This window comes from Myxine glutinosa, chromosome 7 (assembly GCF_964187855.1).
Source record: "Myxine glutinosa chromosome 7, kmMyxGlut1.1, whole genome shotgun sequence".
Classification (NCBI taxonomy): domain Eukaryota; kingdom Metazoa; phylum Chordata; class Myxini; order Myxiniformes; family Myxinidae; genus Myxine; species Myxine glutinosa.
Genome location: NC_136267.1, coordinates 95379507 through 95393247, shown reverse-complemented (window position 1 = coordinate 95393247; position 13741 = coordinate 95379507). Strand labels below are relative to the sequence as shown.

Sequence of the window (13741 nt, the reverse complement as noted above, 5' to 3'; positions counted from 1 at the left end):
GACTCCAGTGACTCTAGGCATTTCATGACTTCCTTCATGAGTGCAGCAAATTCGTCCTTCTCTTTCCTGTCAAAGGCATTTCTAAGACTTTCAAGCAGAGACGAAAGCAAAGAAAGTGTCTCCTCATTCTTCTCAAACAACAGCCATTTCTCAAATGCCTCCCACTTCAGCATGAACAATGCCTCACTCAACCATGAATGATAACGGACCATCATATAATAATCTTTTCCTGCCATGACTTTATTGGCTGTACCTCGACCACAGATATCACTAGAAACCAGAATGTCCTCTATGCCACTCTCCATTATGAAAAATCCAATAGATCCCAAGAAGTTCTGGGCAATATGGAATCCTCCAAGTCGAACAATAACATCTTTGTACTTTTCCGATTCCTTCCTAAACAACCCCTTTACTATGTCATATATCGCCTGGTCACAAGTCACCACCGTCTTAGCCTGACCCATCTTAAGACTCAAGGAGACAAAGTAGTCCAATGAGGTCTGGACTACATCTGCGTTGGTTGGGTTTTGTGGAAGCAATGGTCCATAACCAATCTTTGTTTTCTCTGTATGTTGCCCAGATCTGTATTCAAAGAAGCTGCTCCATGTCAGGCTACCAGTGTCCTTGTCGTTTTCACCCGTCATCAACTGTGTTGGATACATCCTCAGTAGGAACCAAACGATGTTCTTGTCAGCTAGAAAGCAGGCTTCCCCCTTGTCATCATGAGGAAGTTCAATATCATGTAATGACCAAGCCTGTCTTCTGTCCTTCAGTGTCAGTTTACTACTTACTGGAACGAATTTGTCTGGTTCACTGATAGTCAGTTTCCTGGTTTTCTTAAGGGGCACTGCCCCCACTACCTCCCCACTTCCTTCTCCCTCAAATGTGTACTGATAAATTATATTTGTTGTAGCATCAAAACTACCACCATCTTGTGTCTCTGAATGGAAGTTTAAGGCTGAAGATCGATGGTAATCATAAAGATCAGCAAGAGTGAAGCAAGTTGCTGAAACAAATGTAGCATAATAATCCCTAGCACCACACAAAAGATGAAAAGCATCAACCACCACAGTAAACCATCACTATTACGATCAATATAGGCCAGAAACAGTCGAGGGATGCAAAGAAATATTGTGACATATACATATGTGAATTATTTGATAAAGGAGCTAAATTTTCAGCTTAACCCACTTTCTGTGACCTTTTGACCTCTGCTGACCTCATGGATGGTCCAATCACGATGAATCATGTTTCATATAAAAGCCAAATTTATAAAAAAAAGAATGAGTGGTAATTTGTTGCACTCACCCCTGTATTATGGGATATATGGTCAATTGAATTTCCCCTACCCCTAAATTTCTTGCTTTTTTACAGTTGACGCCCCAAGTTAAAAAACGTCCTTACAGAATTCGCGCAATCCAAACTACCTTGCTAAAGTCACTTTTCTGGTGGCTAACACCCCCACAGACATGATCTAGGGGTCAAACATTTTATAGCAGGGGTGTCACTTCAAAATCACTTTTTTACACATTTCCAGGCCTCGGATCCCAGACTAATGGTACACTGAATCTTGTGGTGAGGCAGTTGCCCTGAAACAACTTGCCTTTGCCTCTTGGAAGGAAAATCCAACTGACGGCAATCTCAGTTCCTTCCACCAAGCTCGGAACAAGTGTGTGTCTACCCCCAGGAGTGCCAGAAAGCAAGATCTCTCCACACTCAAGATTGAACTCTCAAACCTGTCTCCTTCCTCCAAATCCTGGTGGCGTCTGGTCAAATCCGTTTCTGGTGTTTGTTACCCCTCCATCCCCTCCCTTACCTCAAAGGGCTACACAGTTGACACCGCACGTGACAAAGCCGAATGCCTCAACTCTGTGTTTGCCTCAAAATCTTGTGTCCCAAACCCATCTCTCTCTGTTCCCACCTTTCCCAGTCGAACCCAACTGTTCCTGGACTCTGTGTCCTTCTCTCCTGACAAGGTGGAGAAGTTTTTGTCAAACCTCAACTCTGATTCTGCAACTGGACCAGACGGCATCAGCCCACGGGTCCTAAAATCCTGCTCTGCCGCTCTATCTCACCCTCTCTCTGTTCTTTTCACCCTCTCTTTTACTCAAGGTCATCTGCCAGCATCTTGGAAATCAGCAAACATTACCGCTTTACACAAAAAGGTGCAAAAACAGATGCTTGCAACTACAGACCAATCAGCCTGCTTCCAATTATCAGCAAAGTCATGGAATCCATCATTGCTTAGGATATCAAATCCTTCCTCTTCTCCAATGGCTTGATCTCTGATCATCAATTTGGATTCAGACCTGGACACTCTACTCTGGACATGTTGCTTCTGCTGTCTCAACAATGGATGGAGGTCAATGCCAAACAGGAAATCAGAGCTGTCTCACTTGACATATCACGTGCCTTCGATACAGTCTGGCACCCAGCTCTGCTCACCAAACTCTCCTCCTATGGTATCCATTGAAATCTCCAGTCATGGCTTGCGGACGTCCTCTCTGATCGTAGGCAACGTGTGGCCCTGAATGGATTTCTCTCATCTCCCCATCCTGTTCTGGCTGGAATTCCCCAAGGTAGTGTTCTGGGCCCTGTGCTATTTCTGGTCTTCATCAATGATCTCTCCGACTCTCTGGAAAATCCTCTCTTTCTCTTTGTTGATGACTCAACTATCTGCCGCTCTATTCCTCATCCCTCAGATCGGCAGTCTGCAGCCTCCTCACTCTCTGCAGACCTGGACAAAATCACAGACTGGTCAAACAAGTGGAACATGTCTTTCAATCCTGACAAATCTCACACTCTTACAATGTCTCTCCGAAAGGACCGACTGGAAAACCCTCCCATCTACTTTCTCAACAATCCTCTCCAATAAGTTCTGTCGCTCAAGATTTTGGGTCTCACTATCTGCCATGATCTTTCTTGGGAAAACCACATTTCCAAGCTGGCCTCCAAAGCCAGTCGCCAACTGGGCATCCTCCGTCGTGCGAAGTCCTTGGCAGACCTGAGCTCCTCACCACATACAAGGCTTTCATCCGCAGCTCAATGGAATACTGTTCCCCCCCCCCCCCCCCCCCTCTGGGCTGGTGCTCCTGCCTCACATCTAGCTCGGCCTCACGCTGTTGAAACCAAAGCTCTCAGAATCATTGGAGTCTCTTGCGATGAAGTTAACTCCGAGGGCCTTTCACTCACTCACCGCAGGCAGGTTGGTGGACTTTCTGTCTTCTACTGACTCCTCTCTGGCCTTGCTCCCCCAGCTCTCTCTGTGCTCTGTCCCCCCAATATTCCTTCAGGTCGCACAAGATCTGCCTGCAACCCTCTTATGGTTAAACTGCCAAAATCTAGGCTCTCTGCTCACCTTCACTCTTTCATTCCCCTTTTCTCCCGCCTCTGGAACAAACTCCCCCACTCCCTTCAATCCCACTCCTCCCTCCAGGTCTTTAAAACAGCTGTCCACCACCATCTCTTATCTTCCCCCATCCAAAACCTTGATCTTTTCTACCCCCGCTAATTCACCCGATACACTTTTCTTCTTTTTTTTTTGACAACTTGTTTCGTGGAAGTCCTTGCAGTGTTCATATGTTTTATACCTCTCCCACCTCCCGCAAAGCCCTCCCCCTCCCACATTTCTCCCGATGTCCCTGCTCTCAAATGTTGTGTTTGTGTCCTTCCCCCTCTCTCCCCATCTTGTCTACCGCTCCCCTTATTTTTTTTGTGTTTTATGTGTCGGTTTGACTTTTTATGTGATTAATGTTAGCTCTTTCACAAGCCTCGATCTTGTATACAAAAAAAAAACAAAAAAAAAAAAAAAAGGACAAAGTTCTGGCCCCACACGACTCTGTGTCATCCAATCCGCCTGCTGAAAATGTGAATTTTTATTTTTTTTTAAACACTAGACCACATTGTTTCACCTTTTTGTGTGACCTGCTTTTAACATGTTATGATCTGCTCTGATCTGCTCCACACCTATTTTATTATTACTATATGGTGACTGCAATATTAAAATGCCAAAGCAAAGACTGCACATTTGCATAAATGAAATCCACAACTCAAAACCTACACATGTTTAGTAGTCAATCGGTGAAATGGCTGTTGTCACCTGTCATCACTTGCGGGAGCTTCAATGGAGACCGTTTTTCCTGCATCTGGCACCTCTGTCACAACCTCGTTTGTTGACTCTGGCTGGGAAAGTTCGCTTTCAGAGAACACGTGCTACAAAAAATAGTTAAAGCAAAGGTTTTTAGTTATTGTGTTGACGAGTCAATCAAACTATGGTGAAGCAGGTGTCAATCAATCGAGTTAAAATGGTCGAAAGTTTGGAACAAAACCTCAAGCAAGCTCACTTTGTCTTTGCAGATGCCCCAGATGCTGTCCAGCACACGGGTCTCAGGGCTGTTTGAGTTTGGACGAGTCAAAGAGCCAGGCAGCGGTGGGAAGTTAGCTGGAGCAAGGTGGAAATCGGGTGGTGGGGAACTGGGGCCCGGTGAAGTGACCTGGGGCAGGGGTGGGAGGGGCATTTATAACAAGGTGCTTTAGCGGAAAAGAAAAATAGCACAGGAATGGCAGGGAACAAAAAAAAGTGCCGTCACAAATAATACGACAGGATTGGTGTACAAACTGATCAGTAGTTTAATCTAGCAGTAATGTGAAGGGTGCAGGGAGGCTGAAAGAATAAAAAAGTGGATAAACCTCCAACAAGTTCCATCTAAATACTTGCCAGGTTTTCATCAATAGCGACATTGTGCATCAGTTTTAAACCATAATCAAAACCAAATAATTTGAAATGTTATTGTCGAGAAATCTTTCCATTTCTTCCCCATACTGTTTCCCTTTCTAAAATCTTTTTTTTAAAGGGCATAAAGGGCATAATCGTTTCAAACCACCAACCTCCCAGACTCAAAGCGGGCACTAACCACAATACCACACTACCACCGAGTCTCTTCCTGCTCATTTGTTTATCTACCAATCTATTCTTCCCTTGTATTTCACCGTTACTATGACATTTATCTTGAAATTGTAGTGGCTTGCCGGCAGTACTTTCGAGCATGTGCAAACCTTTCCTGCTTGTACATCACGCGACTGTCTGTCAGCTCTTATTGGTTACACTTCACAACCAATCAGGGACTGCCTTCATGAGCGATAAAACAAGAAGGTGGTTCGGGAGTCGAGTGGCTCGTCGCTCCTCTTGATGTTCCTTTGGGGCAAGCAGACTTGATAATTGTGGCAGCTAGCGGATCTGCTTGTTTCTGTGTTTGGAAAGAGTTGTGTGCCGCACTCATTGCTGGACAAGGAGTGGTGCTGGCACGTGCTGTTCACCAGTTCTGTTCTCAACCTGGCTAACTCTCGGCTCTGCGTCCAGATCGAGCTGCACTTCATAATTGTGGTGAGTTCAAATTTCTACAAAATGAAACTTTGCACTTCAAATGTTGCAAAGCCTATATGTATGCTGCACATGAGTAATGTTTGTCATCAACCCTTTAGAAACACCACACAACAATGCTTCAACAGGTAATGGCCACCGATAAAGCAGTTTTTGGGTTTTGCTTCCAATATTATAATCATCACCATAACATTATCAGCTCGGCCTGTCAGCCTGTTCGACGAAATTCATCGGGTTCTCAATACGCCGGGTCGTTTTGCCAACATATGAACAATTCACTTCACAAAGGCTTTGATTTAACCAATTACACAAAGGCTGATCTGAAAGTTGATTCAGTTTGGCGAATCCACAAATGTGGGGGCATTGTTTGAATGGGGGTTAAAAAAAAAAGTTAATTTTTTTTCTTTTTCTTTCTTTCACGATATCGTCTAGGCTCGTGGAAGAACTATGACACAGGACAAATCATGACAACATAAAGGGAACAACCTGAGAAAGGGGAAACGCCAACAGCAAGGTGGAGGGAGAAAATAAACCGAGATGGACAAACAAGGGATGCAGGTAACGATGAGTGGTAAAGGGTGGACAAGATGGATACAAAAGAAAAATGTTTGGGAGGGTTGTGGGTGGTTTAACAGGTGTAGAAAAGATCATGATTTTGGATGGGGGATGACTTGAGATGGGGGTGAACAGTTGTCTTGAAGACCTGGAGAAAAGAATGAGATTGAAGACAGTATGGAAGGTGGTTCCACAGGCAGGAAAAAAAAGAAGGAATAAATGAGTGGTGAGCATTGGTTCTGGATTTAGGCAGTTTCACGTGGAGGGGGTTGCTGGTGAACTGCGTGTGTCCTGCAGAAGATACCTGAGGGTGACAAACCATGGAGAGGGCAGAGGTGCATGTCTCGTTTACAGACTATTCTTATTATTTTTTTTGTATACAGAATCGAGGCTTGTGAAAGAGCTAACATATATCACACAAACAAATCAAACAAACAAAACATATAAAAAGAGGGAGCGGAAGACAAGATGGGGAGAGAAGGGGAAGCACACAAACACAACATTTGAGAGCAGGGACATCGGGAGATGTGTGGGAGGGAGAGGGCTTGGGGGCAGGAGGCATGGGAAGGGGGAGGGGGGGGGTGGGAGAAGTATAAAACACAAGGACCCCAAGGACTTCCAGGAAAGAAGTTGGTATTTCAAAAAAGTGGATTTGGGGTGAAATTAGTGGGGGGTAGAAAAGATCAAGGTTTTGGATGGGGGAAGATAAGAGATGGTGGTGAACAGCCGTTTTAAAGACGTGGAGGGAGGAGTGGGATTGAAGAGAGTGAGGGAGTTTGTTCCAGAGGTGGGAGAAAAGAGGAATGAAGGAGAAGGTGAGCAGAGAGTCTTGATTTTGGCAGTTTAACCATAAGAGGGTTGCAGGAAGATCTTGTGCGACCTGAAGGAATATTTGGGGGACAGAGCCCAGAGAGAGCTGGGGGGGCAAGGCCGGAGAGGAGTCGGTAGAAGACGGAAAGACCACCAACCTGCCTGCAGTGAGTGAGTGAAAGGCCCTTGGATTAGCTTCATTGCGGGAGATTCCAATGATTCTGAACACTTTGGTTTCAACAGTGTGAAGACGAGCTAGGTGTGAGGCGTGAAGACGAGCTAGGTGTGAGGCAGGAGCACCAGCCCAGAGGGGAGAGCAGTATTCCATTGAGCTGCGGATGAAAGCCTTGTATTTGGTGAGGAGCTCAGGTGTGGCAAGGAAGGACTTCGCACGACGGAGGATGCCCAGTCGGCGACTGGCTTTGGAGGCCAGATTTGAAATGTGGTTTTCCCAGGAAAGATCATGGCAGATAGTGAGACCCAAAAGCTTGAGTGACAGAACTTCTTGGAGAGGATTATTCAGAAAGTGGATGGGAGGGTTGTCCAGTCGGTCTTTTCGGAGAGACATCGTAAGAGTGTGAGATTTGTGAGGATTGAAAGACATGTTCCACTTGTTTGCCCAGTCTGTGATTTTGTCCAGGTCTGCAGTGAGTGAGGAGGCTGCAGACTGCCGATCTGAGGGATGACGAATGGAGCGACAGAGAGTAGAGTCGTCAGCAAAGAGATAGAGAGGATTTTCAAGAGAGTCAGAGAGATCATTGATGAAGACCAGAAAAAGCACAGGGCCCAGAACACTGCCTTGGGGAACTCCAGCCTGAACAGGAAGAGGAGATGAGAGAAACCCATTCAGGGCCACACGTTGACTACGACTAGAGAGGAAGTCCGCCAGCCATGCGTGGAGATTTCCATGGATACCAAAGAAGGAGAGTTTGGTGAGCAGAGCGGGGTGCCAGACCGTATCGAAGGCATGTGATATGTCAAGGGAGACAGCTCTAATTTCCTGTTTGGCATTGAGGACCTCCATCCATTGTTGAGAAAGCAGAAGCAGCATGTCCAGAGTAGAGTGACCAGGTCTGAAACCAAATTGATGATCAGAGATCAAGCCATTGGAGAAGAGGAAAGATTTCATATCCGAAGCATTGATGGATTCCATGACTTTGCTGATAATTGGGAGAAGGCTGATTAGTCTGTAGTTGCTAGGATCTGTTTTTGCACCTTTTTTGTGCAAAGCAGTGATGTTGGCTGATTTCCAAGCAGATGGCAGATGACCTTGAGCAAAAGAGAGGGTGAAGAGAACAGAGAGAGGAAGTGAAAGAGCGGAAGAAGAGGATTTTAGGACCCGTGGGCTGATGCCGTCAGGTCCAGTTGCAGAATCAGAGTCGAGGGTTGACAGAAACTTTTCCACATTGTCAGGAGGAAAGGACACAGAGTCCAGGAGCAGCTGGGTACGACTGGGTACGGTGGGTACGGTGGGTACAGAGAGGGATGGGTTTGGGACACACAAATGGTTTTTGTTTAATGTTTGATGTTTTAATGATGGTTTTTGTTTACAGAGGCTCCCTTTTGCATATTCACTAACTCTGCTCGCTGACACAATGAAAATATATGAATATATATTCATATATATATATATAATATATATATATATTTTGTATGGCTGTGTACAAATCTGGACAATTGATACAATCATTGATTGATATTGATACATTGATTGATATCAAGCATTGATGCAAGCATCAAGCATTGATTGTACAAGCTGTGTACAATCTGTGTACAAATCTGACAAACTCGTCATCAAAGGTGGAGCCAGCGAGCCCTCGCCAACCAACCAGGGCTGAGGTGAGCTCGCTTGTGGGCGTAGCCCGATGAATGAATATGAATATATGTATATATTCATATATTTTATATATATTCAAATGACACAGCCATGCATGGCTGCGTCACATGTACACATGTATGGCATGTACACATGTATATATATATATATATGTATATATATACAGTATAATATATATATTCATTTTGCTGTGTGTGTACACATGACACAGCCATGTAATAATATCATCTTCTGTATTTGTGTTTAATAATTTTTTAGGGTTTTCTTTTTATTGACTTTTTGCAGTTTTGCAAATTGATCGTAATGACATTTTAAACTTCCAATTAATTTTATGACTTTATTCACTTTGTTGGAACAAGCTTCTTCTTCACCCTATTGGTAGCAATGAGTTTCGGAAGATGGCACTTTTGAGAGCTTCTGTACTGTCGTTGTGTTGGAAATGTTTCATTCAAATAAGACAACACTCCATCGTTCGTGATACCAATTCAAGAATGTGCCATGCTGTAATCTAATATGCGAGATACCTCATCGTAACCCACAATGAGCCCCTCCGCGCACCAGGGTCGCGAAGCGAGAGACCGTAGTAGGACTGCCTTTTTCACCAGCGAAGCCATAAAGTGAACTGGCACAAATATTTCTTGTTTATGCCCAGTGTGGTAAATAAACAACACGACCGCACCTGCAGTCGATCGTTCTTGGAGCAGGGACCGGATTTTTTTTTTTTTAAAGTAAACTTGTTTGGATGCTCTCCAACTTGCCATAATGCATGCTGATACTTACAGGGTGACTTTTATCTTATTATTAGGGATCCAATCCTTCCAGGAAGGAAACCTCTTATTTCTTATTAATTGTTATTATTCTTCCATATGGCTTTATGTGGGATTATTCACTTTTGAATTCATTTTCTCGGCAACCGTTCGCCCGATTGACACAAAATTTCACCATAGTATGCGCCTACTCGTGTAGATTATTGTAATGCTAATTATGACGTTATAGGTCAAGTAGTACAGGCGCCATCTTGGAAACATCCTCCCCCCCCCCCCCCCCCCCCCCCAAAAAAAAACCCCAAAAACTTTGGACCTCTATCTCCAATACCGCTCAATATAAAAACATTGAAACATGGCTCATTGTAAAGAACTCTGCATGGTGTTGTTAACTATGACATCATCTGTACATCTATTATGATATAATTTGACAAGTACAATGCTTAATCCAATCAGTTTGAAATTTTTTGAGCATGATCGATGCAACAATTATATTGGAAAATGCAAATTGGTGACGTCATTGAACATAAAAACCTTCAAAACCCTTCTCTGAAACGGCGAAACAGATCAAGGCAAAGCTTTACAGGCATAATTGCTTTTATACGACAAATAAAAATGTCCCCGGCCAGGCATGTCACAGGTCACATGGTTTGGCAGCTATGATTTTTTTTGAAGACGAAACCTTGAAAAAAAAAAAAATCAACTCCTCCAGAACGGCTGGAGATACAACAACAACAACAACATGCATTTTAAAGGCCATTTTCCCTACAAGAGCGGGGGTTAGCCTTGCGGTCCCCATGACAATCTTCTCCATTTTGCCCTATTTTCTGCATCTCTCCTTGTTAACCCCCTTGCCCGCATTTCTTTTTCCACCATCTTTAGCCAAGTCTTTCTCGGTCTTCCCCGTCCTCTACTTCCTTCTACATTCATTTCCATCACTCTTCTCAACCAGTCACTTTCATCCTTCCTCAACACATGACCAAACCATCTCAACCTGTTCCTCTTCACAGCATCAATCACAGGCTCTATTCCCATCATCTTTCGCAATTCATCATTTGTCTTCCTCTCTCTCAACGATACTCCGCACATCCGTCGAACCATTCGCATTTCCACCCTTTCCAACCTTAGTTGCTGCTCTACGTTCATTACCGATGTCTCGCTCCCATAAATCATAACACTTCTCACACATGCAGCATACACCTTTCCCTTAAGCTTCAATGACACTCCCCTCCTCGTCAGCACGCCACTCAGTTCCCGAAACTTCTTCCATGCACATCTCACTCTCGCAACCGTTGCCGAGTCTGATCCACCTTCTCCATTCAGCATGTCTCCGAGGTAGCAAAATGTTTTCACACCTTCCAGCTTCACGCCGTCTCCAAGATCCAACTCAACATTTCCTCTATCTGCAGCTCCCTCTGTGCACACCTTACATTTGAATGTAGCTGCCACACTGGTTAATGACCCTCTCAGACCACATTTTTGATGAACCCACTCAGCGCACATTGTACCTTGAATGGAGTTCACTCCGACACCCTTCCTACACACAGCACAGGGCCACTTCCCAGTTCTTTCCACCTTACCACATGCTTTACCACTTGCCATCACCTTCGTCTTTCCGATATTCACCTTCAGACCTTTTGTCTCCATACATTCCTTCCACTTGTTCATCTTTTCCTTCAGTCCATCCATACTTTCCGCAATCAACACCAGCTCATCTGCATACAACAACTCCCACGGTAAACCCTCCTTTACGTTCTGAGCCAGCACCTCCATCACAGCTACAAATAGTAGTGGACTTAGTACCGACCCCTGATGCACTCCCACCTTCACCTCAAACTCACCACTGTTCCCGTCCTTCGTCCTTACAGCTGTGCGCGCTCTTTTGTACATTTTTTTTTTTTTTTTTTGTTGTATACTGAATCGAGGCTCGTGAAAGAGCTAACATTTACTTCACAAACAAATCGACCAGACAAACAAAATACACAAAAAGAGGGAGCGGAAGACAAGCTGGGGAGAAAAGGGGAAGCACACAAACACAACATCCGAGAGCAGGGAGATGTGTGGAAGGGAGAGGGTCCGGGGGGAGGAGGCATGGGAAAGGGGGGGGGGGGGGGGAGGGAGAAGTATAAAGCACAAGGACACCAAGGACTTCCAGGACAGAAGTTGCTATTTCAAAAAGGGGAATTGGGGTGAAATTAGCGGGGGTAGAAAAGATCAAGGTTTTGGATGGGGGAAGATAAGAGATGGTGGTGAACAGCTGTTTTAAAGACTTGGAGGGTGGAGTGGGATTGAAGAGAGTGAGGGAGTTTGTTCCAGAGGCGGGAGAAAAGAGGAATGAAGGAGTGGAGGTGAGCAGAGAGTCTTGATTTTGGCAGTTTAACCAAAAGAGGGTTGCAGGCAGATCTTGTGCGTTTTTTTTTTTTTTTTTTTTTTTTTTTTTTTTTTTTTTTTTTTTTTTTTTTTTTTTAATACAAGATCGAGGCTCGTGAAAGAGCGAAAATTAATCACACAGAAAGACAAACAGACACATAAAACAAATAACATCGGGAGCGGTAGACAAGATGGGGAGAGAGGGGGAAGGACACAAACACAACATTTGAGAGCAGGGACCGAGAGACATGGAGACATCGAGAGATCTGTGGGAGGGGGAGGGCTTTGGGGGGGAGGCATGTGAAGGGGGGAGGCATGTGAAGGGGGGGAGGCATGTGAAGGGGGGGGGGGGGTGGGAGAGGTATAAACATATGGACACTGCCAGGATTTCCAGGAAATAAGTTGGAATTTCAAACAAGGTGGATCTGGGGTGAATTAGTGGGGGTAGAAAAGATCAAGGTTATGGATGGGGGAAGATAAGAGATGGTGGTGAACAGCTGTTTTAAAGACCTGGAGGGAGGAGAGGGATTGAAGGGAGTGTGGGAGTTTGTTCCACAGGCGGGAGAAAAGAGGAATGAAAGAGTGAAGGTGAGCAGAGAGCCGAGATTTCGGCAGTTTAACCATCAGAGGGTTGCTGGCAGATCTTGTGCGACCTGTAGGAATATTTGGGGGACAGAGCACGGAGAGAGCTGGGGGAGCAAGGCCGGAGAGGAGTCGGTAGAAGACAGAAAGACCACCTACCTGCCTGCGGTGAGTGAGTGAGAGGCCCTTGGAGTTAGCTTCATCGCGGGAGATTCCAATGATTCTGAATGCTTTGGTTTCAACAGCGCGAAGCCGAGCTAGGTGTGAGGCAGGAGCACCAGCCCAGAGGGGAGAGCAGTATTCCATTGAGCTGCGGATGAAAGCCTTGTATGTGGTGAGGAGCTCAGGTGTGCCAAGGAAGGACTTCGCACGATGGAGGATGCCCAGTCGGCGACTGGCTTTGGAGGCCAGATTTGAAATGTGGTTTTTCCAGGAAAGATCATGGCAGATAGTGAGACCCAAAAGCTTGAGTGACAGAACTTCTTGGAGAGGATTATTCAGAAAGTGGATGGGAGGGTTGTCCAGTAGGTCTTTTCGGAGAGACATCGTAAGAGTGTGAGATTTGTCAGGATTGAAAGACATGTTCCACTTGTTTGCCCAGTCTGTGATTTTGTCAAGGTCTGCAGAGAGTGAGGAGGCTGCAGACTGCCGATCTGAGGGATGAAGAATGGAGCGACAGAGAGTAGAGTCGTCAGGAAAGAGATAGAGAGGATTTTCAAGAGAGTCAGAGAGATCATTGATGAAGACCAGAAAAAGCACAGGGCCCAGAACACTGCCTTGGGGAACTCCAGCCTGAACAGGAAGAGGAGATGAGAGAAACCCATTCAGGGCCACACGTTGACTACGACTAGAGAGGAAGTCCGCCAGCCATGCGTGGAGATTTCCATGGATACCAAAAGAGGAGAGTTTGGTGAGCAGAGCGGGGTGCCAGACTGTATCGAAGGCACGTGATATGTCAAGGGAGACTGCTCTAATTTCCTGTTTGGCATTGAGGACCTCCATCCATTGTTGAGAAAGCAGAAGCAGCATGTCCAGAGTGGAGTGTCCAGGTCTGAAACCAAATTGATGATCAGAGATCAAGCCATTGGAGAAGAGGAAAGATTTCATATCTGAAGCAATGATGGATTCCATGACCTTGCTGATAATTGGGAGAAGGCTGATTGGTCTGTAGTTGCTGGGATCTGTTTTTGCACCTTTTTTGTGCAAAGCGGTGATGTTGGCAGATTTCCAAGCAGATGGAAGATGACCTTGAGCAAAAGAGAGGGTGAAGAGAACAGAGAGAGGGAGTGAAAGAGCGGAAGAACATGATTTTAGGACCCGTGGGCTGATGCCGTCAGGTCCAGTTGCAGATTCAGAGTCGAGGGTTGACAGACACTTTTCCACCTTGTCAGGAGGAAAGGACACAGAGTCCAGGAGCAGCTGGGTACGACTGGATACGGTGGG

The 13741-nt window shown here is 45.3% G+C and overlaps 1 protein-coding gene across 14 annotated transcripts in view; it reads right to left on the bottom strand.

The window, feature by feature from the left end:
• LOC137431427 (la-related protein 4) overlaps nt 1-13741 on the bottom strand; it is a 149186-nt gene that overhangs the window by 17416 nt on the left and 118029 nt on the right. For all 14 annotated transcript variants that reach the window (XM_068122733.2, XM_068122739.2, XM_078782015.1 and 11 more), the window contains exons 14-15: nt 4344-4493; nt 4100-4212 (exon numbers count right to left, since the gene is read on the bottom strand). In XM_068122733.2, the coding sequence (XP_067978834.1) occupies nt 4100-4212; nt 4344-4493 (263 nt within the window). The remainder of the gene's footprint in view (nt 1-4099; nt 4213-4343; nt 4494-13741) is intronic.